Raw genomic sequence first — 15,913 nt, forward strand, 5'->3', positions numbered from 1 at the left:
CGCAGCGCCCGCCGGCCAGCGGCCGGCCAATGCGGCGGAGGGGCGGGCCGGCCGGCCGCGGAGGGTACTGGGAAGGGGAGCGGAGGTGCGGAGGGGCTGTGGTGTGGGGCTGCCGAGCGGGGAGCGATGCCGGAACGCGACAGTGAGTGGGGCGGGGGGACAGGGCACGCCGCGGGGCTCCGGGACACCCCAGGGGCCGGGGGTCCGACCCGCGGGGGAGCGGCATGGTGTGTGTGTGTGGGGGGGGGGGCGGTGTAGGCCCATCCTGGGCCTGGGGCACCGGGCTGCGGCGGGGGAGCGGGGGGGACCCCCCGGGGGGGGCCCGGGCACACCTCCAGCCTGGTGAGAGGAACAACCCTGTTAGGGGAGGGGGTACGGTGACGGCTTTAGGAGTCGGAGGGAGGGGAGCTCCCGGGATGGGGCTCTGGGGCAGCTCAGGGGGTGAGGAGATGCTTGGGGGGGACACGGTCTGGGGCATAAACTGGGGGTGTGTTTGGGGGTAAACGCCTGCGCGGGGCATTTACACTGCGGTGCGCTCGGGATGGGGCAGTAGGGTGTTTCTGGGGGTGGAGGGGATGCAAGGGCAGTCGCGGGGCGGGGGGGGACGGGAGACCCCCGGGGAGGCACGAGAACAGCCACCGGGAGGGTGAGGAGTCACTCGGGTTGGGAGGGCAGCAAGGTCCCGCGGTGGGCAGTGACACCAAGACCCTTTTGTCCCATGGGCCCTGGTGAGGCCACCCCCGGGTGTCAGTGGCCCGGGCTTGGCAGAGGAGCAGGGTGGTGGGTGACTGCTGCTCCCTTCCCTGTTCCTGAGCAGGGACTAAGCTGGGAGGATTGTGGGGGCTGGAGGGGGGTTGAAGCCATGCAGGCAGACTCTGAGCACTGTCTTTCCTCCTGTTCCCCAGATGAACCGTTCTCCAACCCCCTGGCCCCTGATGGCCACGATGTGGACGACTCGCACTCCTTCCACCAGTGAGTATGACACTGGGGCGGGACTGGACTGGGGCTATGGGGCCCCCTTCTAGAGGCTGGGAGTGACTGGTGCAGTGCAGCCTTTGGGTTCCCTCCATGGGGACCCGGTATCCAACTCCATCGCACAGGACGTGTTGGTAAACCCTCTGCCTCCTCAGAAGCAGTCAGGCTGCCAAAGCCTATTGGGGGATGACAGTTTCTGTTTCCTCTCTTCCTTGCAGGTCTAAGCTGACCAATGAAGACTTCAGAAAGCTTCTCATGACCCCGCGGGCTGCGCCAACATCTGCGCCACCATCCAAATCTCGCCACCATGAGTGAGTAGGACTCTCTTTCACAGGACTGTGGGATAAAGCATGTCTGCTTTCCCTCTGGGGCTTTGTTCCTGCCTGACTTTGCAGTGGGGTATCTAAAGGGGCTTTTGCTAATGAGTGTGCAGACAGGGCCCGAGGAGCAGACCTCAGCCTTGCTTTGTACTTGGGTCCATGCAAGCTGTACATGTGTGTGTTAAGTGGAGAAACAGGTAGGTCAGGACTGCTGTAAATAACAGAGCGAGTCTTGCATGCCTGTTAAGATGCTTTGCGCAAGAGGGAGATTTAGTTTTTGTTCTGTGAAAATCAGTGCTTTCCTCTTGTCTCCCTGCTGACAGAGTGGAATTAGGGAGAAGTGGGACTGTGCCGTTCCCATCTTTGCGCATCTCGGTGCCCTGCTGTGTCTGTGGGACTGTTCTCCCTAGCTGCCTGTGTTTGTATGGCTCTGCAGACTGTATGTGTGGTTTCTTGCTCTCTTCCAGGATGCCCCGGGAGTACAACGAAGATGAAGACCCAGCTGCTCGCAGGAGGAAGAAGAAAAGGTAAATGGGGAAAGCAATGCATCAGGACTTGTCTTTGTACATCACGTCGCTCCCATGGAAGCAGCTTCTGAGCTCTTGGGCTACCTGAGAACCCTGAGTGGCCTGGATTATTTTGGGGCTTCAGAGCCAAACAGAGTGAGAAGAGCTCAGACTGAGTGACTGTCACTGCTTGTGGGAACAGATGTGGGAGGGTGGCAGCAGGATAGGGGTGAAGCTTCACCTCCAGAAGAAGCGGGAGAGGCTTTGCAGGTGTCTGGCAGAGCAGGGCAGTGGTGGGACATCTACACTGATGACTGTTTCTTTTGGGGCACATCTGTGCAGCAGGACTGCACTGGAGCTCTTCCCTTTGGACAGGAAGACCGAGCTCCTCTTTAGTTAGCCTCAGTACAGCAGTTTCATCTTGCCTGGTGTCCTCCAGGCATGTTGTGTCCCATGGTGCTTTAGTACGTTTTTGGGGAAGGGTTTGGGAGCAGAACAGGCGTGTGCGGGGCCTTGGGGTCTGTTACTTGATGGGTGCATCAAAAGTGTGAATGTGTCACTCTAACACTGAGCTGTTTTTCCAACCCCAGCTATTATGCAAAGCTGCGCCAGCAGGAGATAGAGCGTGAGAGGGAGTTGGCCGAGAAGTACAGGGATCGAGCCAAGGAGAGGAGAGATGGTGTGAACAAGGACTATGAGGAAACAGAGCTGATCAGCACAACTGCCAACTACAGGGCTGTGGGGCCAACAGCAGAGGCGTACGTGAACGCGTGGCATGGCCTTGTCTAGCCAGTCTGCTCCAGAGGGGCTGTCTCGTAACTGGCTCCATTTTTGTTGCACAGGGATAAATCTGCTGCGGAGAAGAGGAGACAGTTGATCCAGGAGTCCAAGTTCTTGGGTGGTGACATGGAGCACACTCACTTGGTGAAGGGTCTGGACTTCGCGCTGTTGCAGAAGGTGAGCACAGATATCACTATGCTGCTCTTCTTCTACCCTGTCCACTCCCACAGGCGGAGGTGATGGGTAGAGGGTAGCAGCTGCCACTTATGGGTGCTTCAGTCTTGTCAGTCTGGGAAAGATTTATGAAGGATTGGGGAGTGTCATGGTTTAACCTCAGCCAGCAACTAGGCACCACGCAGCTGCTCACTCACTTCTGCCCCCCACTCAGTGGGATGCGGGAGAGAACAAGGAAAAGAAGTAAAACTCCTGGGTTGAGATAAGAACAGTTTAATAGAACAGAAAAGAAGAAACTAATAATGATAACACTAATAAAATGACAATAGTAATAATAAAAGGATTGGAATATACAAGTGATGCACAATGCAATTGCTCACCACCTGCTGACCGATGCCCAGTTAGTCCCCGAGCGGTGATCCCCTCTACCCCCACTTCCCCCACTTAGGATCAGCTGCCCTGGCTGTGTCCCCTCCCAGCTTCTTGTGCCCCTCCAGCCTTCTTGTTGGCTGGGCATGAGAAGCTGCAAAATCCTTGCCTTAGTATAAACACTACTTAGCAACAACAGAAAACATCAGTGTTATCAACATTCTTCTCATACCTAACTCAAAAAGATAGCACTGTACGAGCTACTAGGAAGACAGTTAACTCCATCCTAGCTGAAACCAGGACAGGGAGCTAGTGGAAGTGGGCTTACTGGTTCTGATAGGCAGCAGTGGCATGGATTTGTCTGTAATGCATGGATTTACTCTGTGGCCAGGTACGAGCTGAGATTGCCAGCAAGGAGAAGGAAGAGGAGGAAATGATGGAGAAGCCCCAGAAAGAAACTAAGTGAGTGATCGAGGATTTTGCATTCCTGAGTGCAGCTGCCTCACAGAGAGGAGGATGCAGAGGAGGCATACACTTAGCATAATGCTTCTGTTTCTTTTCTGTTTCTGTTCAGGAAAGATGAAGATCCTGAGAATAAAATTGAGTTTAAGACCCGGCTGGGTAAGACTGTGTGGATGTGGCTGTTCCCCACCTTGTGTTGTGCCATGAATGTGGGAGAAATCCCGGAGGGTGAATGGACCTTTAGTCATTGGAGAGGGAGAGTCTGAGGTATAGGCATCCTGAACCTGAGGGCTGGAGGAAGCGTGTGCCTTAGGAGGTGATTCTGATAACTTAAATATGCTTCACTATGGGTTTGTCCATTGCTCTCGTAAGAGTAGCTCTCCCACGCATTTCCTTCCCCTCCAGGTCGCAACATCTACCGCATTCTGTTCAAGAACAAGGCCTACGAGCGGAATGAGCTGTTCCTGCCAGGGAGGATGGCCTATGTGGTAGATCTGGATGATGAATATGCCGACACCGATATCCCAACCACGCTGATCCGGAGCAAGGCTGACTGCCCCACCATGGAGGTACCCAGCTAGTGTCCAGGTTGCTTGACCGCATTGGTCTGAATTGGCCAGAGCAGGTCTTGCCAGGAGGGGTTCCCTGTCAAAGGAGTTGGATACTTCCTCGAGGATTTCTCTTTCAGGCACAGACCACGTTGACCACCAATGACATTGTCATCAGCAAACTGACGCAGATCCTCTCCTATCTCAGACAAGGGACCCGCAACAAGAAGCTCAAGAAGAAAGACAAAGGTAGGAGCTGAAGGGAACAAAGTAGTAGGAGTTAATGCTTGAAGCATATACTGAGAGAATGAGATGTGTTCTGGTTTGCTGCATTCCCCTGTGCCATGAGGCGGTAGACTTAGAGGCCAGCGATTTCCTACAGCTCCCTGAGCACTGCGTCCTGAAGGCAGGCTGTTCTGTGGCAGGACCACAGGGGACTGACTGCTGAGAAATTACAGCTGTGAAGGTGCCTCGTGCTGCTCTACTCTTCCTGGTTAAGGCCCAGTTCCTTGGGGAAATGTCCCCTGTTAGGGAGGGACAAAATGGCTTCCTGAGGGGACTAGACATGATGTGGTAACCGAAGAGGAAGTCAGGACATCCTCCAGGCCTGTCACTCTTGGGGCTTGGAAACCAGATTTGGGACAGGGAAATGGTGCAGGTGGTGGAGTGGTTGATGTGCCTCTCACTGCTGTTGTGTCCTTGCAGGGAAGCTGGATGAGAAGAAGCCCCCTGAAGCTGATATGAAGTAAGTGCCTCCCTGCCCACAGGTTGTGGGGTCACAGCTCTCTGCCTTAAGGAATGTCTTTGGGGCCCACCACATTTGGAGAGGGCTGGGGTTAGTGCTTCTGCAGCGAGGTGCCTTTTTGGACCTGCAGTTTGTAGGACAAGGCTGGAGGCAAGCTCTGTTTTTTGATTTCAGGCTTGAGGCAGGCAAGGGCTCTCTGTTGTCCTGGACTACAAGAAGCAGGTCCAGTCACAGAAGAGAGCAGAAATGCAGCAATACCTCTGACAGGTGTAGAGGCCAGTTCTAGTGGGCGTCCTTAGCTCTTGGTGTTGGTGCTGTGTGCTCCTTTATTAGGTTCCAGTTCAAAGGGAGGTGGTTGTAGCCTCTTCTCTTGCAGCACCTGTAACTGCAGGCTCTTTTCCGCTTCTAGCATCTTCGAAGACATTGGGGATTACGTGCCTTCCACTGCAAAGATGCCACGGGAGAAGGAGCGGGAGAGGTACCGTGAGAGAGAGCGTGACAGGGACCGGGAGCGTGACAGGGACCGGGAGCGTGACAGGGACCGAGAGCGTGAGAGGGACAGGGAGCGTGACCGTGAGCGGGAGGAGGAAAAGAAGAGGCACAGCTACTTTGAGAAGCCCAAGGCTGATGATGAGGTGAGCCGCTGCTCGTGAAGCCTGGACTGTCCCACCTGGTCTCTGCCCCTTGGGGAGTGCAGCTGTGGGGTTGGTGGGGTCACCCCAGTGGCTTTGGGTGTTTCTGGTTGTGGTCCCACACATGTCAGTCACTGAGCTCTGTCTCTCCAGCTAGGGGCTGGTGGGTGGCTGGGTGCTTGTTCTCTCCTTTAGCAAGTAAGGCAGGACTAGCATGAGCTAGTAGCTTTTATGGTTCAGCTGTGTGCTTGCTACAAAGAGTCTTAAGGTGGAGCTGCAAGTCTTGCAGTACTGTCAGTTGCCTGCTTTCAGCCCTCCTGGGTGACATGGTATCTCTCCCTCTTCTTTGCAGCCCACCGACATCGACAAAGGTGAGTCAAGTGGTGTGGACATTTGAATGAGGCTGGATGGTCTTGCTCAGATATGTGGGGTTGCAGATTTCAGAACTGCTTGGCTCGCTGGCCTGTGTGAGCTCCCTGTTCTCCCAGAGACTGCTATGACGGAGGGAATTGCCTGCTGTGAGGGTTTTGGGGTGGTCTTGTGCCTACAGGCTGCTGCATGCCAGCCTGGGTTGAGTGTGTGTGCAGACCCTTCCCTGGCAGCAGACCAGCTCAACCGTCCTTATGCTGGCTGTAAGCTGAGGAGGATTCAGGGCCTCCTAGGATCAGCCCACCCCTGTCTATACTCAAATTGGTTTGCTGCTCCTTGGTGTTCTCCTGGCTCCTCCTCTTCTACCTCATATGCAGCCTGTCCTTCTGCCTGTTACCCTGTCCCAGTGAATTGGTCATGCAGAAGGGGGCTCTGCCCAGCCCCATGTGTATTGTGGTGAGCTGTTCCTCCCCCAAGCTCAGCCTGCTGCTCTCTGTACCCCAGGACCCGGGTCAGCCAAGGAGCTCATCAAGTCCATCAACGAGAAGTTTGCTGGAGCCGCTGGCTGGGAAGGAGCAGAGTCATATCCTTTACTGTCTGTGCCAGCCTGGCCAGCTGTGGGGCTGGGCTTCTCTTGCAGGCAGGCCTTGCCTGAGCATGGCTGTGTGGCTGTCCTTCCTTACTTGGGAGGGCTTTTCCTCCTGCGGCAGAGCAATGCCACCCAAACGTTGCTGCTCGTACACCAAATAAAAGCTCTGCAGACTCCAATTTGGTTGTGTTAGGGCAGGAGATGGCTCTTTGGCTGGCTGTGCTCAGCCCTTAGCTGTAAGGCTACGTGGTGGCGCTTTCCTTGACTGTTGTCACATTGAAGAAGCCAGAAGACAAGAAGCAGCTGGGGGACTTCTTTGGCATGTCAAACAGCTACGCCGAGTGCTACCCTGCTACGTAAGGAAGCAGCAAGAAGCTGTGGGATGGGAGCAGGGTGTGCTGAGGGAGCTTCTGTTCTCTGGCAGCAAGAACTTGAACATCAGCTCCACTGCTTGTTGGGAGGAGCAGGCCTGGCTTTGTCTGGGGTTGCAACCTACTGTTAAAATGCTCCCCAAGTCCTTGGTTCTGGTAGACCTGGCCTTTTCTTAGCTGGTCTCTGCTATAAATGGCTACCTGGAGTCTGCTGCCCCTCAGTGCCAGGGAGAGGCCGAGGTGGCTGGGAGTCTGCCGGGTTCCCTGGTAATTCATGTGCTCATTGAGCTCTGGCCTCAAAGCAGTCCCTCGGTGGAAGAGGAACAGCTTTCAGGCTGCAGAGTCATGTTAGGAACATTTGCAATCTTGGATGCTCTTGTGGTGCAGCTCACCTGCAGGGCTTGCAGTTGGAGGAACTTCTCTCTGGTCCAGGAACTGAGTGCGTTCGGTCTGAGGCCATGAGAGATGGCTCCCAGCCTGGCTCTGATCCATGTCCCATGGACCCACTCCGAACCTTTTCCTTGCTTTGCTTTTCATTACAGAATGGATGATATGGCTGTGGACAGCGATGAAGAGGTGGACTACAGCAAAATGGATCAGGTACGCCATCACCAGCTTTTAGGACCAGCCAGTGAACTAGGCATCAGTGCAGGCTGAGAGGATCCCACTAGAGAGAAACAGGCTTGTGCAGAGGCACTGAGTGCCTTGGAGCTGGGTGTTGAATGTGTTCTGGGGTTTGCTGATCTGCTGTGTGCCTGGGTCTGGGTGGGATCTGTTGTCCCAGGCAGCAAATGTGTGACACTGGCACTCGACCAGGAGATGTTGGGGAGGTGTGCTAGTCCATCTCACGTCCCTCTTCCATGGAATCTCCTGTCTGGGGCTTCTCGGGGAGGGGATCGTGGAGCCGAGGCCAGACTGGGTGCACAAGCCCATTGAACTGGGGCCAGTGGGAGATTGAGATCTTGCCTGGGCATGTGGGGCTGCATGAGAAGCCCTGGTCAGCGTCGACTAAGGAGCTGCTCTCAGTCGTTCTTTCACTGCAGGGTAACAAGAAAGGACCTCTGGGCCGCTGGGACTTCGATACCCAGGAGGAGTACAGCGAATACATGAACAACAAAGAGGCTCTGCCCAAGTGAGTGCAGCCCTTGAGAAGGGTTGAGCAAGGATTCTGGATGCAGGTGGCCATCCTAGCCAAACCTGGGTGCTGGGGGAGCTTAAAGCAATAAGGGGGTTCCCTGAGGGGGACCTGTGGATCCTGGGCCTGGTGGCTTGTCTTTGCTCTTAGTATCACTCTTGAGGACTCCTGCACAGCTGCTGCTTTCAGGGGCCCAAGCCAGCTCTGGAGTATGGGCTCATGGCTGGGACAGATGTGTCCGTTCCCCCGGCAGGCTGTGGATCCCCTGCGAGCGCTGAGCTCTTGTCTTGCTCCTTCCCCAGGGCAGCCTTTCAATATGGGATCAAGATGTCTGAGGGACGCAAAACCCGTCGCTTCAAGGAGACAAATGACAAGGCAGAGCTGGACCGGCAGTGGAAGAAGATCAGCGCGGTGAGTGCCCAGTGCTGGGCTATCATCTGTTTGGCCCGTAGCTGTCAGCGCAGCCCAGGAGAGCTCCCACCTAGTCCTGCCCTCGCTGTCTTAGTCATGGCTCTTCGGTCCAGCCGACGGGCTGGCTCTCTAGAAGCTGGATTTGCTCCTTGTGAGAGCATCAGCCAAATACTTGAGGCTTCAGGACTGCAGAGGCATCTGGAGCTGCATTCAGAGCTGTTGCCCTGGGAGCAGTCCCAATCGGGGGCTTTTTGGTGTAGGCTCTGCAGCAGATGAATGTGTCCAAAACCAGCAGCTCGGAGCCATCCAAAGGGGCTTGGAGGGGACAAGGCATATTTAGCAGCTCCCTGTTTTCTAACTGGCAGAGCTGGGGGTTGTCGTGGCAGGGTGAGCTGGCTATGAGCACTCCAACAGTACGGGAGGGACTAGGGGAAGGTGAGAACAAAGGGTCTTTGGTGGCCAAAATGGAGCAAAGGGGGAACAGGCCAAGCTCCTCCAGACTTTGGGCAGCTTGTGGATAACTTTAGCTCACCTCAGCTTGCTCTGGCCTGGCTACAGCTCTCCCTGGGAGTATCTTGCACTCTACAACCACCCCTGCTATGGCTGTGGGCGGCCAGCTACCCTGAGGGTAACGGGACTTTGTGCTTTCTTTGCAGATCATTGAGAAGAGGAAGAAGTTGGAGGCTGATGGGTTAGTAAAATTGTCTCTGCTCTTGGCTCAGCTGCAGGGCAGTGCTGGGGCCTGGCTGTCTCCTGCCACCTCACCCAGGGACTGCAGGGGGCAGAGACCTCCCTGCCGGCTTTTGGCAGTGGGGCTTGAAGGGGAGTGGAGAACATTTGGTTCCTTCGGGGTGCTCCTGCCCTGCTCAGCTCAGCAGAGCCTGCAGGGCATCTCTCCCCTGGGCTGTGGGCAGGTGCTGAGCAGACCCCGGTGCCCTGTTGGGGCTCTTCCTTGACCAGACAGTTCTGCCCTATCCAGCTGGGTGCCCTGAGTAGCTGTTGGGCCCGCTGCCCACTTTTTCTGTGGGGTGAAACAGTGGACCTCAGTGCTGAGCTCTGGACGGGAGAGTGATAGAGCTGTCTGCCCTGCATCCTCAGCACCATCCTGCCCCTCTGTCTCTTCCAGGGTTGAGGTGAAACGTCCCAAGTACTGATGTCTCCAGTGTCTTCTCCTCCAGCTCCTGGAACCCTGGCCTGCTGGCTGCTGCCTTCCTGGAGATTGCTGGTGTGTTCTCCTTGCCCCCTAAGCCGTCCACTTTCTGCTCTGGGCTGGGCAGCACATGTCCCCGCCAGCTGTGTGCTGTGGGGCAGGGCTGAGGCTCTCCCCTCCAGTGTTTTGATGTATAGCCCGTGACGTGTAATTGTTGTAGCCGTAATAAACTGCATTAAATTTGCGTGTTTGTATGGGCAGAGAGAAGGTGTGATCAGCAGGGGGGCCAGGCCCTTTTGGGTCTCACAGGGTGAGCCCTAGCTAAGGATGTTTATTGTGGGAGCCTTTTGTGGTGGGGGGTAGGCACCCCATGTCAAGCCCTGGATAAAAATAGCAAATAAGCCTATTTAGGGGAAATAATCCCAGCTGAGCAGCCTGCGCCTCGGTGCGTGGGGAAGAAACAGGACCTTTGCATAGGGTACGGCAAGAGGAAGGGCCTGAAGCAGAGGACTCGTACCCCTTCCCCTGCACAAGCTGCTGTGATGGGTGGCAGCGGTCGCCTCCAACCAGACCGGCAGCGGGGTGGGTGCGATGGGGCCGGCACCCGGCAAAGCTGGACGGGGCTGTTGCTGGTGGCCCCTGGCTGGGCTGGGGCCCTGGGCAGGACCTCGGGGTGCCCTGCCACCCCCGGACTTTGAAAGGGGCCGAAGCGACGCCAGGTCCCTGGCCGCCCCCTCCCCTGGGACGCAGAGGGAGGAGGCCACGGTGGTGCGAATTCGGGAGCCCGTGGGGGCTCCCGCTGCTGAACAGCTAAAAAACAAGGGGAAAAAAATGAAGCGGCCGGGCCGAGTCCCAGCAAAATGGAACCAGAGGCGACGAGGTTATGACGCGACGAGGTTATGACGCACCGAAGCCGCCGCGGGTCTCTGGCCGGCCCGCTGGTGACGCCACCGCCGCGCGCCACTAGAGGACTGCGCGGCCCCGGGGGGGGGGGGGGGACACCCATGCAAATGAAGGGGCGGTGCTATGCAAAACGAGCGCGGCGCCTGCGCCCAGCCGCCATGGCGGCGCCGGGGGAGGTGAGCAGGCGTGGGGGCAGCGCGGCCCCGGCCCCCACCGGCCCCGGCCCCACTGCCCCGCTCTCCCCCAGGGGTGCTCGGAGCCAGCGGGGAGGGAGCCGCGGCTGCGGGACACCCCCGAGGACATTTGCTTCGAGGCGACGGCCAACGCCATCGCTCTGCACCCGGCCCGGCCCTTGCTGGCGGCGGGGGACGTGGACGGCGACGTCTACCTGTGAGTGGGGCCGTGGGGGCTCAGCCGGGGCTTGGGGGGATGTCCCGGGTATAGGAACCACTGGGAACCGGCCGTCGGGGCTCCCCGTCCTCCTGCGGGCCCCGGCGAGCCCGACCCGGTGCTGGCAGGTACTCATACTCCTGCACCGAGGGGGAGAACCGGCAGCTCTGGTCTTCGGGGCATCACCTCAAGTCGTGCCGGGATGTGGCCTTCTCCCAGGACGGGCAGAGTAAGTGCGGGGGACGTGGGGTGGCACCGGGACACAGCGAGGGATGCCGGGGCTGGGGGTGCTGACACGGCTCTCCAGAGCTTTTCACCGTGTCCAAGGACAAGTCCGTCCACATCCTGACGGTGGAGGAGGGACGGCTGGAAACGCGCTTCCCCAAGGCCCACAGGTAGGTCTGCACAGGCTGCTCGACCCGGGCAGTGACTGCCAGGGCAGTGTCCTCTTTCCTCCCCTGCTGGGGCCATGCAGCCCCGGGCTGGACAGGCAGAGGCTGGAGCATCGTCCTTGATGCCATGGGAGCCGTTGGCCCGTGGCATGAGCCGTGACTGTGCCAGTGTGGGGCTGGGGTCTCTGCAGCTCGGCCCTCAACTGCGTGCTGCCCATCGATAACCACGTCTTTGCCACGGGCGACGACGGCGGGGCGCTGAAGGTGTGGGACCTGCGCAAGGGGGACGCCATCTTGGAGGCCCGTCAGCAGGAGGAGTACATCAGCGCCATGGCCGTGGATGGTAATGGGAAGATCCTGCTGACTGCCAGGTACTGGGGGCTCCGTGGGGTCAGGCTCCCCCGTGCCCACGGAGGGCCTTCCCTTAGGGCTGGGGGAAGCGCCCTGCACCATGTCCCATGCTCATGACACACCTCTTCCACCTCCCGCAGCGGTGATGGCACCCTGGGCGTCTTCAATGTGAAGAGGCGGCGCTTCGACCTGCTCTCAGAGCCGCAGAACGGGGACCTGACGTCTGTCGTGCTGCTGAAGGTTGGTGCTGGGCTCTGCCGCGGAGTAGGGCCCTGCGGATCCCTCCCCACGTCCCGGGTTTCTTCTTCTGCCTCTGCCTTACTGTCCTCCATCTTGCTTAGAGGGGGAAGAAAGTGGCGTGTGGCTCCAGCGAAGGCACCATCTACCTCTTCAACTGGGATGGCTTCGGGGCCGCCAGCGACCGCTTCGCTCTGAGGGCCGAGTCCGTCGACTGCATGGTCCCCATCACGGAAAACATCGTATGCGTGGGGTCCCTGGACGGAGTCATCAGGTCAGGGGGATGGGACAGGGAGGCTGTGGGACGAGCTCAGCCTCGGTCAGGAACAAGGGGAGGGATGGCACGCCGAGCCTGCGCTGGTGCCGGCAGGAGGGCTCGTGGTGGACTGGGGCCCTGCCTCCCTGCAAGGTCCTCACTGGGGCCCGTCCCCATCCCCAGGGCGGTGAACGTCCTGCCGAACCGGGTGCTGGGCTGCGTTGGGCAGCACCTGGGGGAGCCCATCGAGCAGCTGGCGGTGGCCCCGGGCGGGCAGCTCCTGGCCAGCTGCGCCCACGACCAGAAGGTGAAGTTCTGGGACGTCTCCGCCCTGGGGGGGGCTGGTGGTGGACGACTATCGAAAGAAGAAGAAGAAGGGGGGGCCGCTGCGGGCCCTCAGCGGCAAGGCGGCGGGCAGCGGGGAGGATTTCTTCGCCGATCTGCGGGACGAGGCCGAGCCGGAGGCGGCGGCGGGGAGCGACAGCGACGGCGCCGACTGAGGGGCCGGGGCCGGGGCCGGGGCCGGGCGGCGCGGCCCGCGCTGAGAGCGGGGGCGGAGCTCTGGTCGGCCACGCCCCCTGGGTGGGCACAGCGGGAGCGGGGCGTGGCGCTGGCCCGTCCCTCCCGCGTGGGCGGGCCCTGCTGCCACCGTCGGCAGGCCGGGGGTCGGCGTTCTGATTGGTTCTCAGGGTTGCCGCTCAGGCTGGGCTGCAGGCGAGTTCTTAAAGGGGCAGAGGGTGTCGGGGTGGGGGGGGTTGCCCCACGGTGGGTCCCTCGTACGGGGTGGGCAGCGCTTATGGGGTGTCGGAGGCCCGGGAGGAAGGAGCCCGGGGGTAGCTGCGGGTTGGGGGGGGGGGGGGTGGAGACGGTGTGGCTGAGGGTCTGGTGGGCGGCAGGGTGTCTCTGACATAGGAGGGACCTGGAGGGGGGGTCCGGGTATGTGGGGGGACCTTGGTGGGGAGGACTTGGCTGGGGGGTCCTGGGTGAAAGGGACTGGGGGCGGGGGGGTCATGACTGAGGGTCCGTGGTATGTGGGGGGGGGTCCAGGGATGGGGGGACCTGGCTGAGGGTCCCTGGTGGAGGGGTTGGGGGGAGTCATGACTGCGGATCCCTGGTGGATGGGGGGCGGGGGGGGGGGGGGGGGGGCTCTGAGATATGGGGGGGGGAGACGGCTGGGGGTCCCTGGTGGGGATGCAGCCCGGGGGGGGAGGGGGGGTAGAGGGAGTGGTGTGGATGTGGCTAAGGCTGGGGTTTGCTGGTGGTGTATTTGGGGGTCCTGGGGGGGGGGGGGGCGGGGCAGGGCCTTGCTCGGGGCGGGGGGGGGGTGACATGGGGTCCTGGGGGTGCCTGGCCTGGGCAAACGGGTCCGTTCCATTCCTGAGGGCCTGCCTGGCCCCCACTGTGCCTGCACCGCAGTCCAAGCAGGCGTGTCAGTTAGCCTTTGTTAATTAATTTAGTCATCAGCTCTATTACAAATAAACTCGGTGCCTTTCAGTTCCTAGCGCCTTGTGCCGATGGTTCGCCTCACCCCATCTTCCCTGGCACCCCTCGGCACGTCTGGGACCTGCCTGCAGGGTGCTGGGGACGGGGTGGGGAGCGGGGGACACGGGGTGGTGGTGGGGAGAGCACCTTGTGCCTGGGTGTCGTGACTTCGGAGGGAGCCAGGGCTTGTTTTTTTTTTCCCCGAGCGCTCCCATGGGGATGCCCGGCTTGGCCGTGGGCAGAGCATCAGGCAGTGACTGGTCCCCACTGGGCAGGGTGGCTGGTGGCCTGGGGGAGGCTGCAGGCAGCGTGGACCGGGGCAGGGGACCGGCAGCACCTTCCCCTGCCGTGTGGGAGCCTGTGGGCTGGGTGACATCCACACCCGTGGAGTGGCCCTGGCCAGAGGCAGCGTTTTCCCAACAGCCCCTCAGCCGTGGCACACTGCCTTTGAGCGGTGCCCTGGGCTGGGGAGCCAGATGTGCCCAGCGGTTGGGCGTCTCCAGGTTAAGCGAGGCTCTGGGTACAGCAAGGGGGTCACTGCCAGCACCCAGCTCTCCTGCCCAGGGGCCAGACCCTGCCCTCTCCCCTTCCCTCGCAGCCCAGCCCTGGGTGGCATCGACTTCTCGACTCGGCAAGGGCCAGGTGGTTGACCCATGGGGGGAAGAGCACAGTGCTGGCGTGAGCGGCGAGAGCATCCAGCGGCTCTTCAATGCCAACACTAAGTCCAACCTGTCCCGGTGCAAGGCAGGAGACTGTGGGTTAGGGGGTGGCACAAGGTGGCCCATGTATCTCACTGGTGGCCGACAGGCAGCACGGACCAGCAGAAAGGGGCGTGTGGGTCTGCAGCGTTCCCGTGCCACCTTGTGCCCCCCCCATCCTGTCGAGGTCCTGGCCGAAGGCATGGCCACCTCTGACCTGAAGTCCTCCTTGGTGGCAATGAGACACCTGAAGGGACAAGCATTGCTTACATGCACTGGGTGCCCAAAACCCAATGCCCACGCCCTTGGTGCTCTCCAAGCTGCTATGTGCTGGCACAGGAGGTGGGGTTGAGGGTCCCACACACACTGTCCTTGCCCAGGCTGCCATCATGTTCCTGGCTCGGAGGATCAGTAGCACCAACTCCATCAGTGTCCTGGGTGAGGTAATGGCGGCCAACATGGAGGAAGCAGCCCCTACCATCGGCATGGACCAAGGGCAGCATGGGTGGGTCCTGCACCCTCTGTCCCCGTGGGTGTCCCCTCTGGGGCCTGTGTGCTGCCTCAGGCTGTCCCTGCTGCTTCGTCCTGGGAAGCACAAGGAAGGTCCCTGGGTCCCCCCCAGCATCCAGGCTGGGACACCATCTAGCCTGGTGGGACAAAGCTACCTGGCAACCGGCTTGTCCCTTATCATCCTTGATGGTCCCTGGGTTTGTTCCAGCTTGTCACCTGCCTCTGGATGCTGGGGGTAGAAGGGGAGGCTTGCAGTGTCACCATCCCTAAGGGACCTTGTGGTGTCCCCAGCTGGCACTGTCTGGGACTGTGCTCTGCCAGAGCAGCTTTGGGGGGTTGCAGCCATCTCCGGAAAGATGTCCTCAACCTGGTCTGTCTCTGACGTTCTCAGCCCACTGGAGGTGGCTCAGCACTGGCAGCTCAGCTCCTGGCCCGACCTGCTGCCACATCTCCTGCCAGGTCCTTGAGCTCAAAGAGTGCTGGTGCTGCCACATCACCGCCTGCATCGTTGCCTGCCTCTTCAACACCATCACAGCCAAGAAGACCATGCTGTTGGGCTTTGCCTTCCGAATGGACATGGGGAAACACAAGGTACTGGCTGGGCAGGGTTGGGGATGAACAGCTGAGTAGGACCATTTCCCTGCCTGCAGTTGTTCTTCAGTCACATAAGTGATGAGTGGCCCCATCACTGCAGCTCCACCTTGAAGCAGCAGCAGGAGGAGGATTTACACCCCGGGGCCCAGTGCAGCTCAACTTGCTCTCTTGGCCCAGGTAGTCATTCAGCATCCCCATCAGCAAGTACTGGACGGATGAGGGTGCCCACTTGCACACTTACGGCCTCAGGGTGAAGAATGAGCAGATCATGCCAGCCATGTCCCGCTCCATTGCCTCAGCTGAGGGGTAGGGCCAGTGCACCCCTGGGGTGGCCAGGACTACAAGCCATTGGTACTCCCCAGCTCCAGACTCAGAGCAGGTCCCCGGTGCCATTCCAGGCCTGGCAGTTGTGTCCCTGGGAGCAGCACCCTGCTGTGACCGTGCTGGTTTCCCTCTTGCGTGGTCTCTATTGCCCACCTGTATCACACCTGGAAGGACAAGTTGGACTTGGTGCTGGCGCTGAAGATCTGCCGGATGCTCTCCTCCTGAGCCCTTGCTCAGCCT

The 15,913-nt window shown here is 59.8% G+C and overlaps 2 protein-coding genes across 2 annotated transcripts; both read left to right on the forward strand.

The window, feature by feature from the left end:
- Positions 1 to 20: 20 nt before the first annotated feature.
- IK (IK cytokine) lies at positions 21 to 9,780 on the forward strand. The gene is made up of 20 exons (XM_029997957.2): positions 21 to 142; positions 906 to 972; positions 1,194 to 1,286; positions 1,763 to 1,822; positions 2,392 to 2,559; positions 2,644 to 2,758; positions 3,516 to 3,586; positions 3,699 to 3,745; positions 3,992 to 4,155; positions 4,275 to 4,383; positions 4,840 to 4,879; positions 5,289 to 5,514; positions 5,864 to 5,882; positions 6,385 to 6,463; positions 6,745 to 6,825; positions 7,383 to 7,440; positions 7,884 to 7,972; positions 8,278 to 8,386; positions 9,043 to 9,077; positions 9,513 to 9,780. The coding sequence occupies exons 1-20, from the start codon at positions 127 to 129 to the stop codon at positions 9,538 to 9,540; spliced, it is 1,674 nt and encodes a 557-aa protein (XP_029853817.1). The 5' UTR covers positions 21 to 126; the 3' UTR covers positions 9,541 to 9,780.
- A 768-nt stretch (positions 9,781 to 10,548) lies between these two features.
- Positions 10,549 to 12,682, forward strand: WDR55 (WD repeat domain 55). The gene is given in 9 exon segments (XM_029998509.1): positions 10,549 to 10,615; positions 10,687 to 10,829; positions 10,958 to 11,058; positions 11,137 to 11,224; positions 11,413 to 11,592; positions 11,713 to 11,812; positions 11,914 to 12,083; positions 12,249 to 12,399; positions 12,401 to 12,682. Coding segments are annotated over 9 exon segments (1,116 nt in total). The 5' UTR covers positions 10,549 to 10,597; the 3' UTR covers positions 12,566 to 12,682.
- Positions 12,683 to 15,913: the final 3,231 nt, after the last annotated feature.

This window comes from Aquila chrysaetos, chromosome 22 (assembly GCF_900496995.4).
Source record: "Aquila chrysaetos chrysaetos chromosome 22, bAquChr1.4, whole genome shotgun sequence".
Classification (NCBI taxonomy): Eukaryota; Metazoa; Chordata; class Aves; order Accipitriformes; family Accipitridae; genus Aquila; species Aquila chrysaetos.